This window comes from Oryctolagus cuniculus, chromosome 7 (assembly GCF_964237555.1).
Source record: "Oryctolagus cuniculus chromosome 7, mOryCun1.1, whole genome shotgun sequence".
In the NCBI taxonomy this organism is placed as follows: Eukaryota; Metazoa; Chordata; class Mammalia; order Lagomorpha; family Leporidae; genus Oryctolagus; species Oryctolagus cuniculus.
Genome location: NC_091438.1, coordinates 53,499,395 through 53,521,179, shown reverse-complemented (window position 1 = coordinate 53,521,179; position 21,785 = coordinate 53,499,395). Strand labels below are relative to the sequence as shown.

General features: G+C 51.8%; 1 protein-coding gene across 1 annotated transcript in view; it reads left to right on the top strand.

Moving 5' to 3' along the window:
• PTGFRN (prostaglandin F2 receptor inhibitor) overlaps nucleotides 1-21,785 on the top strand; it is an 80,278-nt gene that overhangs the window by 25,145 nt on the left and 33,348 nt on the right. The window contains exons 2-4 of the mRNA XM_008264605.4: nucleotides 8,458-8,826; nucleotides 11,421-11,834; nucleotides 18,137-18,517. Coding sequence (XP_008262827.3) covers nucleotides 8,458-8,826; nucleotides 11,421-11,834; nucleotides 18,137-18,517 — 1,164 coding nt within the window. The remainder of the gene's footprint in view (nucleotides 1-8,457; nucleotides 8,827-11,420; nucleotides 11,835-18,136; nucleotides 18,518-21,785) is intronic.

Sequence of the window (21,785 nt, the reverse complement as noted above, 5' to 3'; positions counted from 1 at the left end):
GATTTATTTGTTTATTTGAAAGGCAGTGTTACAGAGAGGCCGAGGCAGAGAGAGAGAAAGGTCTTTTATCTGCTGGTTCAATCCCCAAATGGCCACAATGGCTGGAGCTGTGCCAAACCAAAGCCAGAAGCCTGGAACTTCTTCTGGGTCTCCCACACAAGTGCAGGGACCCACTTGGGCTGTCTTCTACTGCTTTCCCAGGCCATAGCAAAGAGCTGGATGGGAAGTGGAGCAGCCAGGACTTGAATAGGTACCCATATGGGATGCCGGCACTGCAGGCAGTAGCTTTACCTGCTGTGCCACAGTGCTGGCCGCCAAAACTAGTATTTTCAATAGTATTTTTAAGGCTGGTTGAGAAGTGGTTTTTGTATGAAGGTTTGTAACATTGACCCCTGAAAACAAATAAAGTCATAGTATTAAATTGTTGCTTAAAGACATCTTTATGGGGTGCTAAACTAATACAGTTTAGGTACAGAAATGTATTAAGCTCTCCATTTCAAACCCTGGGAGTATTTGGAAAACTAGAGGAACATTTTCCTTTCCTTTTTTTCTCAGTTATCAACTGTTACAAAAGGTTTTGACAAAAAATTGGCAACGTGTGACTATGTAGATATTCTTTTTGATTTGAAAAGAACCATATGCTTTATTTTTTATAAGCTATATTTATTTTTCAGTATCATTAGCTCTTATTTAACCATATTAAAGGAAGTCTGTGCTAAATACCAGATTGTTTGTGGCAAACTGGAATTCTGTTACCAAAATTTAAACTCTTGATTTGCATGGATGAGGCAGCATCCCCGCTCTGCATGCAAGACACTGCTCAGGTTTATGTCTTCCGATTAGAATTTGATCTTTCAAGCATCTGTTCATATCTGCTCCACTTTCCCAGTGGCACTATAATGTAGCCATTGTCGGAGGTACTTGTGCAGGCTGAGTTGGAACGTGGAGGAAGCAGCACCCAAGTGATCCCAAGGGAGAGGGGAGGCTTCACAGAGGAGGGAGTGCTGGGAGGCCAGGCCAGTTGAAGGAAGCCCAGGGGAGCATGGTGTTTCCAGAATGTGAAGGGCTCCCTTTGTCCAAGTATGAGCAGGAGGGAGTGGCAGGATGCTGGCTGTGAGCGTGGCCGTGGGCCAGGTGGTGGACGATCGTGTGTATCTTTTAGTCATTCCTTTAGTAAGGATTTACTGAAATATGTAGACTTACTTTGTACAAGCCCCTTTGCAAGCAGCGGACTTCAGCAGTGAATAAACAGATAAAAGCCAGTGTATATGGAGCGAGTGTTTGGCACAGTGGTTAAGTCACCACTTGGGACAACCACGTTCCATATTGGAGTGCCTGGTTCCAGTCCTGGCTCCTCTTCTGATCCAGTTTCCTGCTAATCTGCATCCTGGGAGGCAGCAGGTAATGGCTCAAGCTTGGATTCCTGCCATCCTGTGGGAGACCTGATTTGAGTTCCAAGTCCTTGGTTTTGTGCTGGCCAAGTGCCGCTCTTGCAGGCATTGGAGAATGAACCAGCAAATGGGAGATGTTTTTCTGTGTCTCCCTGCCTTTCAAATAAAATGAAAACATTTTTTTTTTTTTTGACAGGCAGAGTGGACAGTGAGAGAGAGATACAGAGAGAAAGGTCTTCCTTTGCCGTTGGTTCACCCTCCAATGGCCACCGCGGCCAGCGCGGTGCGGCTGGCGCACCGTGCTGATCCGATGGCAGGAGCCAGGTACTTATCCTGGTCTCCCATGCGGGTGCAGGGCCCAAGCACTTGGGCCATCCTCCACTGCACTCCCTGGCCACAGCAGAGAGCTGGCCTGGAAGAGGGGCAACCGGGACAGAATCCAGCGCCCCGACCGGGACTAGAACCCGGTGTGCCGGCACCGCAAGGCAGAGGATTAGCCTAGTGAGCCGCGGCGCCAGCTAACATTTTTTTTTTAAAAGAGTCACTGCTTATATGAAACTTATATTCTAAATGGGAAAAATAAGACAATAATAGTAAAAATACCAAAATGCACATGTAGTAAATGGGTGATAAATGATAAGAAAATTCGAGAGGGGCAAGAATGGAGGGGGGTTGTCATTTTAGGATGATTGGGAAAGGCCTCTTCAAGCAGACAGCCTGGGAATAAAGATGGGAGGCTGGTGAAGAAGCTGGTGGGGTGGATGTCTTAAGAATGTCCTGGGCATGGGGCTGGTGCTGATGGGTTAATATCTGCCTGTGGCACTGGCATCCCATATGGGTACCAGTTTGAGTCCTGGCTGCTCCACTTCTAATCCAGCTCCCTGCTGATGGCCTGGGAAAGCAGTGTCTGAAGATGGCCCAAGTCCTTGGGCCCTTGCACTGTGTGGGAGACCCCTAAGAAACTCCTGGCTTCAGCTCAGCTCCAGCTGATGCGGCCATCTGGGGAGTGAACCAGTGGATGGGAGACCTCCCTTTCTGTCTGTAACTCTACCTCTCAAATACATAATTAAAAATATTAAAAAAAAAAAAAAAAAGGAATGTCCTGGGCTGAGGCAATATGCAAAGGCCCTGAGGTTGGAGTGGGTCCTCTGGGTTCAAGGAACCCAGAGGAGGAAAATATGGCTGGGTGTAGTGGAGAGGGGGAGAAGAGCAAAGGGGGCCCGGCCCTCTGGGGCTTGGTGGCCTCTGCGAGGATCGTGGGTTCTTTCTGGATGAGTGACTGGAGAGTTCTGACCCAGGAGTCATGTCTTTAAAGGATCACTTTGTTGGGGCTGGCACTGTGGCTTAGTAGGTTAAGCATACTTCTACAATGCTGGCATCCCATAGGGGTACCGGTTAAGGTCCCGGCTGCTCCACTTCAATCCAGCTCCTGCTATGGTCTGAGAAAGCAGTGAAAGATGGCCTAAGTGCTGGGGCCCCTGCAGCCCCGTGGGAGACCTGGAGGAAGCTCCTGGCTCCTTCGGGTCAGCCCTGCTCTGGCCATTGTAGCCATTTGGGGAGTGAACCAGTGGATGGAAGACCTCTCTCTCTCTCTCTGTCTCTCTCTGTAACTCTGCCTCTCAAACAAATGAATAAAAAGATGACTTTGTTGTGTTGAGAGTGGTGAGGAAGGCTGTTGAAATCACGTAGTCGCAAAGGGTGGCAGCTTGGCCCAGGGTGTTGAGTCAGGGATCTGGAGGACAGAGCTCGCCCCACAGGTGACAAGGAAGGAGCTGTGACAGGCTTGGACCATGGAGTGACGTAGGATTTGTGTGTTAAGAAAATGATTTTGGGCTGGAGCCGCGGCTCACTAGGCTAATCCTCTGCCTGCGGCACCGACACCCCAGGTTCTAGTCCCGGTTGGGGCACCGGATTCTGTCCCGGTTGCTCCTCTTCCAGTTCAGCTCTCTGCTGTGGCCCAGGAGGGCAGTGGAGGATGGCCCTGCTTGGGCCCTGCATGGGAGACCAGGAGGAAGCACCTGGCTCCTAGCGGCCATTTGGGGGGTGAACCAATGGAAAAAGGAACATTTTCTCTCTGTCTCTCTCTCTCTCACTGTCTAACTCTGCCTGTCAAAATAAATAAATAAATAAATAAAAATAAAAAAACAAAGAAGATGATTTTGGAAGCCATGTGGAAGGAGGATTGGAGAGTTGAGACAAGGGGCAGGGTCAGTTCCCAAAGCTGCAGTCTCTAAGAATAAAGACGGAGACAGTACAAGAGCTGCACTGGCTGACGCCTGGAGGTCCTGCAGGCAGTCTCATCGACCCTCGCCAGCGTCTTGGCAAGGGATGGGCATTGAGCAGATTCACCTGCTGGGAAACTCCTTTGGGAACCTTGCCCAGGAAGCAGGGTGAATGGTGACGGTCAGGTTAGTTCTAGGGACAGCCTTCCCTGCGGGTAGCTGCAGACCCCTGCCACGTGCCAGGCTCAGCCATGAGTGCTGTCGGCGCAGTAGCTGCCTCCATCTTCCCGGCAGGTCTGTGTTTCCCAGCCGAGGAGACTCCCGCATAAGGAGATGAAACACTGGGCCGTGTGGCCTCCGAAGCAGCTCTACCACGATGCTCCCAGCTGTCTCCCGGGGAGACTGAATTGCCTGGTCCTCTCTAAAAGTAAATGCAGGGGGGCCGGTTCTGTGGCTCAATAGGCTAATCCTCCGGGTTCTAGTCCCAGTCGGGGTGCCGGATTCTGTCCCGGTTGCCCTCTTCCAGGCCAGCTCTCGGCTGTGGCCAGCGAAGGCAGTGGAGGATGGCCCAAGTGCTTGGGCTCTGCACCCCATGGGAGACCAGGAGAAGCACCTGGCTCCTGGCTTCGGATCAGCACGGTGTGCCGGCCGTGGCGGCCATTGGAGGGTGAACCAACGGCAAAGGAAGACCTTTCTCTCTGTGTCTCTCTCTCACTGTCCACTCTGCCTGTCAAAAAAAAAGTAAATGCAGGGGCAGGGTCTGGCCTGCTGGTAAGATGCCCACGACCGGTATTGGAGTGCCTGGGTTTGATGCCTGGCTCTGGCTCAAGACTCCAGCTTCCTGCTACAGTAGATGCTGGGAAGCAGCAGGTGATGGCTCAAGGGACTGGATTCCTGTCACCCATAGCCACGCGGGAGACGTGGGTCGAGTTCTTGGCTACCAGCTTTGGCCTGGCTCAGCCCTGGCCATTGTCAGCATTTGGGGGGTGAACTAGGAGATGGAAGTGTTCTCTCTCTCTCTCTCTTTCTGCTTTACAAATAAAGGAAATGTAAAATAGGTGCTCATCTCTTTGTGAATCATGATGATGATGACTTCAGAGAGGTGATCACTGCTGGTGCTAAGTACTCATATGAGTGGTCTTCAAAAAGGGTGTGGAAAATATGTATCATGAAAAAACTATACACATGAATTGCAACATTTTGTACCAGTTTTTTTTAACGATGTATTTATTTGAAAGGTGTAATGACAGATAGAGACAGAGATCATCCATCTGCTGCTTCATTCCCCAAATGGCTGCAACAGTTGAGGCTGGGCCACTCTGAAGCCAAGAACCTGAAACTCCATGTGGATCTCCCACATGGATGGCAGCACGTCAAGTACTGAGCCATCATCTGCTGCTCTCCAGACACATTAGCAGGGGGCTGGATCGGAAGCAGAGGAGCTGGGACTGAAACCAGCGCTTTGATATGGGATGCAAGCATCCTAAGCAGTGTTAACTCACTCTGTACCACAGTGTCCATCCCAAATGTGTGTGTGTGTGTGTTTTAAAGATACGTTCATTTGAAAGGTGAGTGAAAGAGAAAAGGAGAGGGTGAGAGAGATCTTCTCTCTGCTGGTTCATTCCCAGATAGGCACAATAGCCAGGTCTGGCTAAGGCCAGGAGCCAGGAACTGCATCATCCTGGTCTCCCATGTGGGTGGCAGAGGCCCAAGCACTTGGGCCACTGTCCCGGATGCATTAGCAGGGGGTGGTTTGAAATGAAGTAGCTAGGCCTCAACTGGCACTCCAGTATGGGATGCCAGCATCCCAATGCAGTGGTTTTACCTGCTGTGCCACGTTGCTAATTCCCCCAGATATATATATATATATATATATATATACACACACACATATATATATATATATATATTTTTTTTTTTAACAGGCAGAGTGGATAGTGAGAGAGAGAGACAGAGAGAAAGGTCTTCCTTTTGCTGTTGGTTCACCCTCCAATGGCCGCCACGGCTGGTGCACTGCGGCTGGCGCACCGCGCTGATCTGAAGGCAGGAGCCAGGTGCTTCTCCTGGTCTCCCATGGGGTGCAGGGCCCAAGCACTTGGGCCATCCTCCACTGCCTTCGCTGGCCACAGCCGAGAGCTGGCCTGGAAGAGGGGCAACAGGGAAAGAATCCGGCGCCCCGACCAGGACTAGAACCCGGTGTGCCGGCGCCGCTAGGTGGAGGATTAGCCTAGTGAGCCACGGCGCCGGCCCCAGATATATCTTATGTTACCATTTTTCACAAACTTTTTGAGGTATTGTCATATTACTTCAGTGCTGTTTTGAGATACCAGTGACAGAAATGAGCTTTAAAAATATGAAGCGGGAAGGGTGGGTGTGAGTAGAATTGGAAGAAACTGAAGTGTCCTTGGTAAGAGGGTGTGTGTGTGTGTGTGTGTGTGTGTGAAATGGTCCAGAAGGAGTGGCTGGGTCCCGCAGCTCAGAAGCTGCATCGGGTCAGTGGGTTGCACTCCGTCCCCCTCTCTGGCCCTGTTGGGTCTCTGATACGTGGATGGCTCCCGTGGTCCGAGTGAGCCTCAATTCTAGCGGAAGTGGAGGTGTCTGGACCAGAAGCTGCAGCATATATGAGCTGGGGAATGTCTGATTTTCCTGGCTTCCGGCTCTGGGATAGAAGGTGTAGGGTCAGCCCCACCTGAGGGACAGGGAGTGCTGTCTCAGGGTACAAGTGGGAATGGGAGGCGTGGGGACGGGGGTGTTGCCTTGAGGGGAGGGGAGGGAGCAGTAGCCTGTTCCAGCAGCTCTCCCACAGTATATGGGCTTCGTTGCTCCGTTTTCTGCAGGGAGATAGGCCTGCACACACAAGCGGTGTTACCACCAGCAGCAACTATCTGTAAGGAGGGCCTGTGATGCAGGGTTCTGCAACTTTTCTTAGAACTGGAGTTCAGGCTGGCCCTGGCCCCAGCTGGGCCCCAGCAGGCATATGATCCTCCCACGCTCTTTTCTTGCATGGCCACTTCCTTTCCCTTCTCAAGGTGAACGGCCATGGGTGAAGAAAGCCAGAAATAGCTTTAAGAAGGTGCTCCTCAACTTTTTTTTTTTTTTTAACCCTGACCCAAATCAAGATATGAGGTTTTCTTTCATGGTAATCCGATTCACACATAGTTTTCTTTACTTAATAAATCATAATGAAACAGCATGTACCCCTTGCTAAGGGCGGTGCACCCCAACACTTTCCATTCTATTTAGTTTCATTGGAACTCTTACATGTGCTGGTCACAACCATTACACATTCATTTCACAGCCCTCAGAAGGGTGACGACCCAGAGTTTGAAAAACATGAATATAACCCACAAAAAACCAAGCAGCATTAAGACATTGGCTGGAGCTGCTACAACAAAGTCCCACAAAAGGGGAACATACAGGACCGAATTCTGTTTCTGTACAGTTGAAGATGGTGGAGTCGGCAGTCTACCCGCCCCAGAGCCTGGTGGCGGCAGGGGCAGTTTTTGGTGTTCCTTGGCTTGCAGTCTCCTCGCCGCCTCTGCCTTCACCCTCACAGGTGTTCTCCTGGGGTGCATGTCTGTGCCCATTACACCCTGTTTAAGGATGGCAGCCACTTTGCATTAGAGGCGCACCCTGTTCCACTGTGACCTCATCACAGCCAGTTACACCTTCAGAGTCCCATTCCCAACGTCCCGTTCCGAGGTCCTGGGGCTTGGGCTTCCATGTCTGAATTCTGGGTAGGGGACACTATTGCATTTGTAATAAATGATTTAAAAAAAAAAAAACTCAAGACTGAAAAGAAAGTTCCTCTTTTATTGAACCCTTGCTATGCGGCAGAACCTCAATTAGGCACTTTATTACATTCATAAAATGAAGCCTTCTTGCCCCGTCTTAGAGCTGAGGAAGCTGTCTGATCGAAACACAGGTCTCCTTGGTGTCGGAGCCCACGCCTTCTCCCGGGTGGCTTATCGCTCCGGGTGTGCACTGAGCATCAAGAAGGAGCCACAGTGCTCTTTCTGGTCCTAACTGAAATGTAAAGTTAGGCAGTAATTGCACCGTGACATTGTTCTGAAGTTCACTGCCGTGAGGTGAGGACATCTTAAAGGACTCGCAGTCGCCAGTCCCCAGGGCTCCAAGAGGGGCCTGTGCCTGGGAACACCCAGGAGCCAGCACTGCCTCGCTCACAAGGCCCAGCGGCCAGCCAGGCTCGCTTCCTTTGTGCTGCCCCGTCTCCCTCTGAGTTTAGATCAGAGGGAAGAGCAGAGAGAAGGAAATGAGCCAGAAAATAGAGAATTAATACTTGGTAGAATCATCATATTTTAAAAGTAATTTATAGGCAATGTCAGATAACAGGAGTTAAATCATTTTATCAGCGAGCCACTCTGGGGTTTAGGAATTGGCGACTATTCTTGTGAATCTGGTCTCGCAGGTTGCAGGGAGTGGTCTGTAAGGCTGAGGGTTGATGCAGGGTGGGCAGACATGTAACCCCTGGATTAGCTGTGTGCTTTCCTTTTGCACACGCAGTTCTCCATCAGCCCAGGTGATGTGCCGTGTTGGACAGCAGCGGGAAGGAGAGGCTGGCCAGGTTTTTTTGTTTTGCCTGTTTTAATACCTCACCGACCTCCCCTTCAATCCCAGGGAGCTGGCTGAGTGAGAGGTGCTCATTTCAGGGTTGTGTTCCGGCTCATCCTCCTAGGGACGGGCCTAGCCTCCTCCCGCACAGACACCACCGGCCGCCTCTGTGCTTCTGTGCCTGTGAGCAGGAGCCCCCACGGGGCCGCAGCCTTTATCCTGGGAAGCCCTTCTGTGACGGAAGACCCGCCTCTGTTCTCTTGTCATTGCAGCGCTGTGTCGGGGGCGCGTGGTGAGAGTCCCCGCGGGGACCCTGGTCCGGGTGGTGGGCACCGAGCTCATCATCCCCTGCAACGTCAGCGACTATGACGGCCCCAGCGAGCAGAATTTCGACTGGAGTTTCTCGTCCTCGGGCAGCAGCTTTGTGGAGCTGGCCAGCACCTGGGAGGCGGGCTTCCCAGCCCAGCTGTACCGGGAGCGGCTGCAGAGGGGCGACATCCTGTTGAGGCGAACGGCCAATGACGCCGTGGAGCTGCACATACGGAACGTCCAGACCCCAGATCAAGGCCACTACAAGTGCTCAACGCCCAGCACGGATGCCACCGTCCAGGGCAACTATGAGGACACCGTGCAGGTTAAAGGTACAGTACTATAGAGGGGTCTCCGTGCCCAGGGCCAGGTCTCCCTCTGCCACTTGCCTACGGCTGATTGAACTCCTCTGTGGCTTAGGTCCCCTCCCCGTGTCCGATGGAGTCACAGTGGCTTGCCTGATTGAAGGCAGGTGACTTCTGAGGGCCTGGTGTGACCCCGCAGCTTCTCACAGCCAAGGAGTGAAATAGCCTGGGTGGGGCTGGAGAGCCCAGCTCTGGTAGTTCATGCTCTTGAGTCCAGTTGCATGCCAGACTACTTGTCAGCTGTGTGACCGTGAGCATGACCAGCCTCAGCTTCCTCCCTGTGCCACCGTGTCCACCTTCAAGGTTGTGAAGAAGTGGTAAGGTGCAAAAGCCTTCGCACAGAGCCCTAGTAAGTGTTCAGGGGTGACAAGGAGGGGGTGCCCAGGTTGATGTTCAGGTTCATGGGCAGAACAGATGCTTTGAAGTGCAGGTCTTTGTGACCTTCCTGGTTTAAGGACCTGTTTCTACCAGATGTCGTATGTGTTCTGCAGAGAGAGCATGACATGGTCATGGCCAGCTTGCTGTCTTCACCGTGCTATGTGTACGGGATGTTTGGGGTTTGCTTTTGGTTTTGCCATTTTCCGTGTCCTCTTAAGATTTACTTTCAGTTCTCTGAACGTTCAGTTCACATTCAGTTCTCTAAACCCCTGTAAAGAAGGTAAGGGCAGGATATTCCATGATTTAGTCACGAGGAAATGAAAGAACGTAGAGTAATTACTTGCCCAAAATCACACAGCTAACTAGTGAATGAGCAAGAACAAAGAATTTTAATTGGAGGCTGACAAAATAGAAGATTATTATTATTACCCAATTATGCATTTATTTGTGCCTTGCCGTATTCCCCCTGAAAATTATATCTGGGTAGCAATGGATATAATTATCAGGAATGCAGAAAATGCGCATGATGATATAAAAAGACAGCGCTGGTCCGGGCACTCATTCCCTCTGTAGCGATTTGTCGAACCCTCCCATTTCTCAGATGCTGTTCGCTCACTGGGCAGGCGAGGGGACAGAGTGGCCACGTCTGTTCAGTAGGTATTAAAACCTGGAAACCTCAGATCTCCTCTGTGACTGCTCCCTCCCAGCTGTAGAGAATCCTGAGTATGTTTTTAATAAAACAGTCCCATAAGACCTGCTCACATTGGCGTTAAATAATGCAACATGTCACACCTCCATTAGGCCAGATGTGCCTTTGTCTTCCCTTGCGATCCCCATCTTTGGAGGGGGAGAGTAGCAGCAGAATTCCCCCCACCCCTTGAGTGGTTCCGTTTCTTCTGAAGTCTCTGGGAGAAGGAGGAGGAGCAAGGCTTAGCTCATGAACGCAGGTGGGTGATCATGAGAGAGCTTGGCTGGCTGCCCAGGGGGAGTCTCTGGCAGGCTGTGTGCATGGTCCCAAGTTTTATGGGTCTTAACTGCTCCTCTTGCCCAGACGCTGAGATGGTTTCTGGGGGTGGAACGGGGGAACAACCCAAGAGGTAGCGGCTAGCGGTGTTTGAGGAGTCTTTCACCCTGCTGCCAGGCCAGCCCCCTAGATCCTCCCAGCCCTTGGTAGAGGCCCCCTCCCTGGCTGTCTGAGGATGGGTACTTCCCACTTCTCTTCCTTTTTTTTTTTTTTTTTTTTTTTGACAGGCAGAGTGGACAGTGAGAGAGACAGAGAGAAAGGTCTTCCTTTGCCGTTGGTTCACCCTCCAATGGCCGCCACGGCTGGCGCGCTGTGGCTGGTGCACCGCGCTGATCCGATGGCAGGAGCCAGGTGCTTCTCCTGGTCTCCCATGGGGTGCAGGGCCCAAGCACTTGGGCCATCCTCCACTGCACTCCCCTGGCCACAGCAGAGAGCTGGCCTGGAAGAGGGGCAACCGGGACAGAATCCGGCGCCCCGACCAGGACTAGAACCCCGTGTGCCGGCGCCACAAGGCGGAGGATTAGCCTAGTGAGCCACGGCACCGGCCCCCACTTCTCTTCCTAATAGCTCTCCCTGAGGCTGCCTTTCCCCAGGCTCTGAGGCCGAAGAGTCCTGTGCTCTCCCTGGCTGGCCGCTGCCCCGCGGGTGCCTGCCCCAGGCCTCCAGCCGCGGGCAGCTCCCGCCGTCCTAACTCCTGACTTGCAGACCGGGCAGGTTCCCTCCCGCAGCCCTGTGTCCTCACACAAGGGGTGTCTGGCTGTCCCATCCTGTCATTTTATCATGACTGCGAGGTGCCGGCCACCATCCTGACACCTTGTCCTCTTTGACACCCTCCAGTCTCACAGCAGCTCCCTGAGGACTGTCTGGCTGTTAAGTCCCTTTTAGGAAACTGAGGCACGGGGGTGAGGCACAGGGGTGAAGAGACGTCATCAAAAGAAGTCTTTGCCATCCTGTGCTGCCAGGTGGTTTTATTAGCGTCTGGTTTTTTTGGTCCTGCTTCAAGTCAGAAAGTCAGTTGAGATCACAGATGAGTAGAAGAGGAGGAGTCTGTCTCCGTTTGCAGCCGTGGTCATAGCTGACGACCAGGGCATCCTGGCAGGTGTGGCCCTTGCTGCAAGGGTGCTGTGAGCAGCTGGCTCATACTCTTCTCTCCCCACAGTGCTACCCGACGCCCTGCACTTGGGCCCAAGCGCAAGGCCCGCCCCCAGCCTGAGCCTGCGGGAAGGCGAGCCCTTCGAGTTGCGCTGCACAGCTTCCTCCGCCTCGCCACTGCACACGCACCTGGCAGTACTGTGGGAGCTGCACCGCGGCCCCGCCCATCGGAGCGTCCTGGCTCTGACCCACGAGGGCAGGTTCCGCCCGGGCCCCGGCTACGAGCAGCGCTATCACAGTGGGGACGTGCGCCTAGACACCGCCGGCAGCGACGCCTACCGCCTCTCCGTGTCCCGAGCGCTGTCCGCCGATCAGGGCACCTACAGGTGCGTTGTCAGCGAGTGGATTGCAGAGCAGGGCAGCTGGCAAGAAATCCAGGAAAAGGCCGTGGAGGTAGCCACCGTGGTGATGCAGCCAACAGGTGAGCGCCTGGGAAGGCTGTACTGCAGACTGTGTGTTGCTTGGTGACATTGATGGATGGGGTGAAGAACTAGCCAGGGAGCTCCATCTTTTTCTGACAGTGATTATTTCCACTTCCGGTGGACGGTGCAAGGAGCCGGGTGGTACTGATAGTTTGGTGAAGGGTGCATTTGTTCTCTGCAGTTTGCTGAGGGGCACGTTGTTCTGTGCTATGTGCTCAGTTTTGCTTTGCAGCTGCTTTTGTCTGAATTTGTGCCCGTGGGGAGCTGTAGCTCATATGTGAAAGTATGCCAGAAAGTTCATGGAAAATGTAATTAAAAAGTACATTTGTTTTGGTGTGAAATTTTTGAAATCATGCGTAATTTTTTCATAACATGTACTTCCATCAACTTTTTGAATTCTTTGAATGCATGGATTTGAAAATTGTTTTATACAACCAAAAAAAAAAAACTTGCCTTTTTAAAAAAGATTACTCATTTTTATTTATTTGAAAGAGAGACACTCAGAAAGACATAAATCTTCCATCTGCTGATTCACTCCCCAAATGACAACAGCTGGGATGAGGCCAGGCCAAAGCCAGAAGCCCAGGTGACAGGAACCCAAGTACTTGAACCATCATTTGCTGCCTCCCAGGCTGCACAGGGGCAGGAACCTGGATAAGAAGCAGAGGAGCTGGTGCTGAAAGCCAGGCGCTCTGACGGGGGCTGCGGGCGTCCCGAGCAGCAGCCTCACTGCTGCCCCTTGCCTGCTGCTTTAACTCCGTGTTCTGCAGACATTCTGCAGTGCCCCGGTAACCCTGTGGCAGTGCCTTCCACCAGAGGTCATGTCCATCAGTCCCTGCACCAGAGTGAGGTCCCACCTGCTGCACAGAGGGGCTTTGAGGTGTGTCTGTTCACACGCTGTCCCCTCAACTTTATCTGTTTGCTGTCCTTAGTCCCTGCATCTGCCTTTGCCCACAGCCACTGGTTGATCCGTGCTCACTGCAAAGCTTCTCACATGACCAAGATCCTCTGGGCTGGCTTTTGGGGCCCTTTAGGCGTGCCCTCCCCTGCTGGGTGAGGTGCTGTCTAGGGCTGGGCCTCTTGGTGCTTTGCTGTGTCATCCACACCCCAGAGGCATCCGGGCTTGGAGTTTCTTTATTTTCTTTTTTAAAGATTTATTTTGTTTATTTGAAACCAAAGCTAGGAGCCAGGCGCTTCTTCCTGGCCTCCCACAAGGGTGCAGGGACACAGCACTTGGGCTATCTGCTGCTGCTTTCCCAGGTGCATTAGCACAGAACTGGATTGGAAGTGGAGCAGCCCGGACCTGAACTGGTACCTGTAGGGGATGCTGGCATTTCAAGCGTCGGCTCAACCTGCTGTGCTACAGTGTTGGCCCCAGGGCTTGGGGTTTCTACAAGAAGTTCTTTGTCTTGGGATTCAGTCTTTTTTTTTTTTTTTAAACCCCCCCCCCCCCCCCATTGCAGCTGCAGAAGTAATTAAGAAAGTAGAAAATGCATTTTAGAAAACACACTTAAACAAATAAGAACTTGAAGCCATTGTGGACTCACTGTTCAGTAGGCATTGATGGAGAACTTCCTGTGGCTCAGCTCTGTGCCGGGCCCTGGGATCCCAGGAGCTGGAGTCTCATTCCTAGGCCCCATGGAGCTTGCAGCTTCAGCAGAGACAAAGTGTGACGAGACCACTGCAGGGCAGTGTCGTTGCTGGGGCTGGGTGGATGAGCCGGGTGTCCTGGGAGTCCAGTCTCTTCAGCTCCCAGAGTACTTTGCTGCCGTTGCGGCTGCCTCCTGTATCTGCAACTGGGAAGACCTTGGCTGGACTCACTTCCTGAGAGGAATGTGCGTGTGGCTGCTCTGCTGCCCAGATGGGAAGAAAGGCAGAAACAGTGTGCACAGCGAGCGTTTGGTCTCTGTAGGCTGCACCGTCCTGAGCGCACAGGAGCTGTATCTGGTAGAAGTGGGTGCTGAAAGCCAGTTCTTAAGTGCTCGGTCATCGCAGAGAGTGGCGGTCAGTCTTGGCCCCACATGCAGAAACCGCTTGGCCGGTGGGCTCAGGCTGCCTGTCTTGGCATGGTGATGTGCCTGGAACCCGCCCTGAGAAAGCTCCAGCTTTTCAGCTTGCGTGAGACGCTTTCAGTGAGGTGGAGGGATTCAGAGTTGCAGCTCTGCAGCGCGTTGTCTTCCTGTGCAGGAATCTCAGTCGTAAAGATGTTTTTGTTTTGTTTTGTTTTTCCCCATTTTGAACACACCTCAAAGCCCATAATATCCTTTTGTAAGACTGGGGCACTGGGCAACACGTAGGCAGGCAACGGCGTCTGGCTCTCACCCGAGACCTGTGGGGGGGTGGGGGGGCTCCCAATTCTTTTGTGCCATGGATTTCTTTCATGGTCTTTGGAGGCCCACAGACCCTGTCTCAGAGTAAGCATGCTGTAGTTTGTAAAGCACAATACACAGCCAGCAAAGGAGAGCAATCACGTTGAACTAGCTCTCAAAATATTTTAAGACAAATCTGCTTTTAGTAATGTTATGCTTCTTTGTTAATGCATTCGTAATAAGATACAGTGGCAGACCTAACCACCAGAGGGATTTCTAAGCAGCAGGGAATGGGAACGCCTTTTCAGGGCGTCTGCAACAGCTATGATGTGATGAGAAGATGTGTGTGATTTCTGTTGGGGACAGAGTCCCAGAGACAGGTAACGCTACACTGGCTTGTTCTTGCTTTCACAGTGAGAACAGATGCTGTATTGCAGGTAAGGGTAACGCAGAGAAAGGTGGGATCCCATGTGTCGTCCACTGAAGATCACAGACTCCCCCCATTCTCTTTGTGGACCAGGTTATGGTGTTCTCTTCCTGTCAGCGTCTGCACCGTCTCTACCTTGCTGTTCCTGTGTCCTGACCGCTTTGTTAAGATCAGTAGCACAGAGCCCCTGAAACAACAAAGCCGTGTTACCTGTGGTCTGAGTGTTGCAGACCTTGCTGCCTAATTTATGAATTCAGTTACAGTCCGTGGGAGAAAGCCTGCACCACTGGCGCCTTTGTCTCATGCCCCTGCTGCATTTACAGATCCTTAGAACTGCTTCTTTTTTTCCCCTTCAGCCTGCTCCATCCTGTCCCCTACCAGTAAACCCCTGAATCCAGGATGTGTGGGACCTATGGCTAGGGGTGCAGCAGATGTGTAGCCACTTGTACAGAGAAAATTACAAGGTGCACTACATGGTTAGAGACTCTCTTGCCTGTATTTCTAGAACCTGAAAACTATTATCTCCAAGCTCACAGGCCACTGCTGCATGTTGACGGCTTCTTCACTGGCCCCACTCCCTCCCAAGATCTTTTCCTTCCATAAACTGTCAGCCCAGTAGAGGTGACTCCAGCAAGGACCCCAGGGGGCTCTGGTGTAGGCAGGGAGGTGGCTAGGAAGGAGCTGAGGTGGCCGGCCCCCACCTGCAGCCCTGCCTTTCCTGTCCAGACCCACCTCTTTCCATGCAGCAGAAAACCGCATCTTCTGCAATTTCACTGGTTAAAAATATCCTTTATGGCTGCCAGTTGCTTCCATGCAGTGAACTTTAGTTCATTTAATGTTGCTCTACTAAAGTGACCCTGGCTGACACTCCCGCTCCTATGATGCACCTGATGCCATGAAACTTACGAGATTTCCAAAAAAAGGCGAGGAAATGGGCAGCCCTAGAGCCCTATGCCAAACTCTGCCCTTTGAATATTCAATTAAACCCCGCCCACCCTCTATGCCTCCCAGTGATTTAAAGGGATGGATCTAAACCCTGTTGAGTGCGTGTCTCTCTCTCTCTCTCTCTCTCTTTCTTTCTCTCGCTCTCGCTCTCATGGATAAATCTTGCTTCTCTGCTGCCCTTTACTTGTGTCTCATCCTTGAATTCCTTCTTGCGTCAAAGACAAGAATGTGGACCCAGCCACCCCACAACATGACCACAGGGGCTGTGTGCAAAGTGGTTCAAGCTATAGAACCCAGCCCTGGGCAGCAGCTTCCATTCTGAATCTTCTCAAAAGCTACCATCAGGTTACTTTTGGCCCCTTGAAAATGGTGAATGAGGAAGAAGCATTTGGAGGGTGGGTGAAAGGAGAGATTAGGCTTTGTTTTTTTAAAGATTCACTTAATTGTTTGAAAGGCAGAGTTACAGAGAGAAAGATCTTCCATCCCCTGGTTCACTCCCCAAACAGCCACAACAGCCAGACTGGGCCAGGCTGAAGCCAGGAGTCAGGAGCTTCATCTGGGTCTCCCACGTGGTTACTGGGCCCCAGGTCTTGGGCCATCTTCCTCTGCTTTCCCAAGTGCATTAGCAGAGCTGGATTGGAAGTGGAGCAACTGGTACTTGAACTGGAGCCCATATTGGATGCTGGTGCTATAGACGGAGGCTTAACCTATGCCACAGCACCAACTTTGAGATTGGACTTTTAAATTCCTTTCTCTAATACTTTGTCCATTGCATTTTCTGTTACCTCTCAAGGGCATTCTTGAACTTGGCTTGAAATGTTGTCAGGCAGGTGAAAGGTCTTTTCCGAGTTGGGCTCCGGCCTCTGTCCTTGGGCCACCGTGGAGCAGTGGTTGACTCTGACCGCTCTTTGCTGGAAGGCCAGGGCCGCACCTCCACCTAAATCCTCTGGGAGGTGTTAGCCGTTCAACACCTAAGTAATTGTTCCCACACCATTATCACGACTTGAATGTTTTTCTACTCTGATTACAGATGTTCAACTTCGTTTTCAAAACCCTCTGAATAGAGGAAAATGTTTCCATGTAAAAAGCTTCAACAGGGGAATGCTGAAACTAGATCTGCCTTGAGTCTCTGACACCAAACACTTCAGTGCTTTGTCTAAATATAGTTGGCTTTTAATTATCCACGCTAATGAGAGAGAACAGTAGCATGGATAATCCAAAGACCATTGTGTTTTGGTTTCAGGATGTATGTCAGATGCTTGACTTTTAGGTGGGTATGTCTATTGAAATAAATGGTATTCCAAATACATTACATGTTGAAGACTTGTTCATAAGGAAAATTGTTTGATTTTACTTTCCTGGCCCTTCTCTTAGGACTTTTCCCTTTTTATGCGTAAATTGGTTTCATTGGCACCTCCTTCCCTGTTTTCCAGGCCCCAGTAGACACCATGTGTGGGTCGCAGTCAGAACTAAGTTGTCGGGGCTGGTGTTTGGTACAGCAGTTAAGCCACTACTTGGGACACCCACATCCCATTTTGGAGAGCCTGGTTTTGGCTCTGCCTCCCATTTCAGCTTTTTGCTAACGTGCACCCCGACAGGCAGCAGATTTAAGTAGTTGGGTCCCTGCCACCCACATGGGAGACCCAGATTGAGTTCCAGGATCCCAGCTCTAGTGTGACTCAGCTCCAGCTGCTGCAGGCATTTGGGGAGTGGACCAGCAGATGGAAGATCTCTCCTTGTGTCTGGGCCTGTGTCTCTCAAATAAAGAAATAAAAACATTTTTTAAAAGAACTGCATTGCCCTTTTTTCCTGCAAAATCACCCGCTTTGATCATGCACACAGAGAAAATGTAATTTCAGTTTCGTGATGTTCGGCAGACTTATACAGGGCAGAGCAGGAGCCACTGTTGTGGTGCAGTGGGTTAGGCAGCCACATGCAGCGCCGACATCCATGTTCCACACCACAGTGCTGGTTCAAGTCCTGGCCGCTCTACTTTCCATCCAGCTCTCTGCCAACGCACCTGGAAAGGCAGTGGAGGATGCCCAGTGCCTGGGTCCCTGCCATCCACGTGGGAGACCCAGATGTGGTTCTGGCTTCAGCCTGGCCCGGTCTTGGCTGCTGGCGGCCATTTGGGGAGTGAACCAGCAGATGGAAGATCTCTCTTTCTCTCGCTCCCTCTGTCATTCTGTCTTTCAAAAAAATTAAATCCTTAAAAAACAAAAAAGGTCAAGAGCATATTTCCTGGAAGCAGCTAGCCTAGAGTCGGACCCCAACCCTACCGTGTATTAGCTGTGTCGCCTTCAAGAAGTTACTTAGCTTTTCTGTGCTTCAGTTTCCTTTAAGACGATGATAGTTCCCACCTCAAAGGTCACTTTGAGAGTTGATCGTTCTAAAGCACTCAGAATACTGCTTGGCGTAAAGTAGGTGTATATAAGTGTATGCTGCTGTTAGCATTTTTGAGAAAAAAATATATGCTTCATGAATTTATTCATTAAATATCTTGCAAATACAGCTGTCCAAAACCTTCTAATGTTGGTGCCAGGAACAGGAACTGAAAAGGAAAGTGGGTGGGGAAAATGTCGTCCCAATCATTTAGATGTATTTGTTTTTCATTTCCAAGTTCTCCGAACATCGGTGCCCAGGAACGTGTCTGTGGCTGAAGGCAAGGATCTGGACCTGACCTGCAACATCACCACGGACCGAGCAGACGACGTGCGGCCCGAGGTGACGTGGTACTACAGCAGGACGCCGGACAGCACCTTGCCCGGGCCCCGCGTGCTGGCCCGGCTGGACCGCGACTCCCTGGCGCACAGCTCCCCTCACGTTGCTTTGAGTCACGTGGACGCACGCTCCTACCATTTACTGGTTCGAGATGTTAGCAAAGAAAACTCTGGCTACTATTTCTGCCATGTGGCACTCTGGGTACCAGGCCACAACAGGAGCTGGCACAAGGTGGCAGAGGCCATGTCTGCTGCAGCCGCTGTGGGCGTGACCTGGCTAGGTGAGTGGTCCGAAGCACGGCTCTTGGCCTCCTCGCCAGTTGCCTCTGGCCTTTGTGCTTTCCGGAGGACTCTGGGCACTCAGCGTTGTGTGTTATTTGGGCATTCGCTCTATCAGGATGAGCATTCTTTAGCTCAGCTGAATCCCAGGTGAAACCGGCTGCAGCGGAGTCCGGCAGGCAAGGGAGATGTTCAGATAAGAAGGCCTTAGTTGTCTCAACACCCTCATCTGAGAGGATATAGCATCCTTTGTTGTTGAGATGTGCAGGTTCGGAGCCCTGGGGAATGGATTGTTGTTAGACAGAGAATCTGCCGTTCCTCCCTCCTCTTCCTAGACTCCTGGCTGCTCCCTGACCAGAGCTGGTGCTTTTCCCAAGGCCGCTTCGGAAAGAGAATTCCTTGGGTTGATGGAATTTTTTCCACTAATACCCTGGAATCCCTGGATGATTGTGTTTGCAGACACCAGTTGTGGGGAGGGGCCTCTTCTCCTGGGTGCGCTCAGCCCGGACATGATCCCCGGGGAGGAGCAGGGGGCCGCTCAGGATTAGCCGCCCGGTAGCGCGTCGTGTCTGTGAAGATGGCTGGCTGCTCTGTCCCCCGCCACGCCCGTCTTCCCATCTCTGTCCCACTTGGTTGCCCACTGGGCAAGCTTGTCACCACCTTTTCCTAATTGTTTTGTGTCGTTGTGAGTAGACTTAGGAGGGCTGGGATCCAGCGGGGTGAGGAGAGCTTCACTTCCCACCAGCCGTCCTGTGGGGATGGGACAGGCCTGTCAATCAGCACTCCTCTGTCTTCCCTGAGGAAGGCGTTTGGCATTGCTCTGAGTACTGGGAGGCGAACAGATCTTGAAGGCCTTTCCTCCTCTGATGGTAAATGACCTCCCACCGTGAACTCCAGCTCATCCGCAGCTCTGCCTCACCTCTGCACTGGGATCTGTGCTGAGGAGATAATAGTGTCTGCCCCATCTGGCCGGCTCTCCCTAGTCAGCCTTGGTTTGCCAACGATGGAGAGTTTGCAAGTAAGACCAGAGGGGACAGGGAGAGGAACAGTAAGATGGCAAGTGGAAGGGCTGGTACAGGCTAAGCCGCCATCTGCGGTGCCAGCATCCCATTTGGGTGCCAGGTTGAGGCTGAGCTGCTCCTCTTCTGATCCAGCTCTCTGCTATGGCCTGGGAAAGCAGTAGAAGATGGCCCAAGTCCTTGGACCCCTGCACCCGCATGGGAGACCTGGAAGAAGCTCCTGGCTTCAGCCTGGCCTAGCCCTGGCTGTTGTAGCCATCTAGGGAGTGAACCAGCAGATGGAAGATGTTTCTGTCTGTCTCTCCTTCTTTGTAACTCTGCATTTCAAGGAAATAAATTATAAAAAGGGGGGAAAAAAGGCAGGTGGGGCAGGCACATAGGTTAAGCTGTCCCTTGGGATACCTGCATCCCCTGTCAGGGTGCCTGGGTTGAAGACCTGGCCTAACTTCTGAGTCCAGCTTCCTGCTACTGTGCACCCTAGGAGGCAGCAGGTGGTCGCTTAAATACTATTCTAGAGGCCTGGCTTTGGCCTGGTGCAACCACAGCTGTTGTGGGCATTTGGGGAGTGAACCAATAAGCCAAAGATCTACCAGTGTCTGTCTTGCCTTGCAAATAAATAAAAACAAATTCTAAAAAAAAAAATAAGCAGAAGAGACAGCCCGTTTTGCAGTGGAGACCAGGCAGGATGTGAGGGTTCCTGTTAGCAAAGTGATCCTTTGATAGGTGGAAAGGAGAAGGAGCGGGTTTGTCTGGTGAGCTTTTATTCCTGCCGTCTAAATCCCATGCAGGAGACTCACCATGAAGTACTGAACTGGAACAATGCTGGCCCAGCCAGAACTCTCCTTAGCAACCTTCAAAATAAAACAGATGTTGTCAGCACCAAAAGAGGAGTTTTCATCTCTGGAGCTGAATCTGCCTCACAGCTCTGATCTTCTGTGCATTGTGTGGCGCTGTCAAAGCCCAGCGCTGGCTCCCCGCACCCCTCCGCCGTCAATTCCGAATCCCAGCTCCAGGATTTTTTTTTTTTTTTTGAAAGTGCTGCCTGCACTCCAATTTGAGGGCTTCTTTGAAGTACTGGTGCATTGATCGGGGCGTACCCTGGGGGAGATGCAGGGACTGTCAGCAGCGGGGGACTCTGGGAGGGGGTGGGCTCTTTTAACTAGAAGGGGTTTGTCGGGGGCTGTGCTCTCCAGAGAGTGGAAAGAAATGGAGAGACTAAATTGTGGCAGAGGCTCCGTTCCCATCCTAAGGACCCCGTGGCTTGTTTCCCCAGGAGTTTCTGGCTCGCTGTGGTGCCAGTCACCCATGTGCTTGACTCTCACTGCTGCTGCCAAGCTCAGAACCCTGGCTCCCTGGTGCTTTGCACAGAATAGGCACTCGATGGTGTTGGCTGAATGGGTAGATCAGCCAGAATCGACACATGCATTACGTTGTAAGATGTGTGTGTAGGAAAACCGGAATTGTGAAGAAAGCAGGAATATTTGACTCGTAGATGACTCAGAGCTATTGGCCCGTGGGTAAACCCTCCAGGAGTGTGTGTGTGGTAGGAAAACCTGCTTTCTTTTCCTCTTAAATCTCTTCCTTGCTCGTGCCTGTGACTCGCACAATTGCGCTGGCTGGAGGCTCATCAGCAGACCTTGCTGCATGGCCCCCCAAGAGACCGAGGGCCCTGGCCTGCCACTAGCCTGTGGCCTCCAAGTGTGTAACACATGGATGTGCGTGTGAATCCCAGGCCAGACACAACGTGGGGCCTCTGGGCAGTGTCTGAGAAGAGGTAAAAAATGGCAGAAAGACAGGTGACCTGCCAAGCACTCTGTTGTGTAGGTCGTGTGCCATGCTAGGTTATGCGACTATGGAATATTGTCACAGAAGAATGCTTGAGAAGGAGGCAGGTGTGACACACCCACTCGATGTTGCTACTTGGTAGGCTACTTCCTGAGCACTTACTGTGTGCCAGGCACTAGGCTCAGGACTTGCCCTAAATAAATAACCCTGTGAGTCCGGTACCAACTCTGTCCCCATCTGAGAACCAGTATCTTTTATTTTGCTTATGATTTTGAGGGTCAGGAATTAAGAAAGGACCCCATCTCTTATACACATGGGGACAACTGGGGCTGCGGATGCCCCTACCCGATGGCTTTCTTGTGCACCTGGCACTGTGCTCCCAGGCCTCCCTTGCCCCACATGCATCTCCTCCCCCAGGCCCCCACTCCGTGGCTTGGGCATCTCCCAGCACGATCTTCTCAGGATG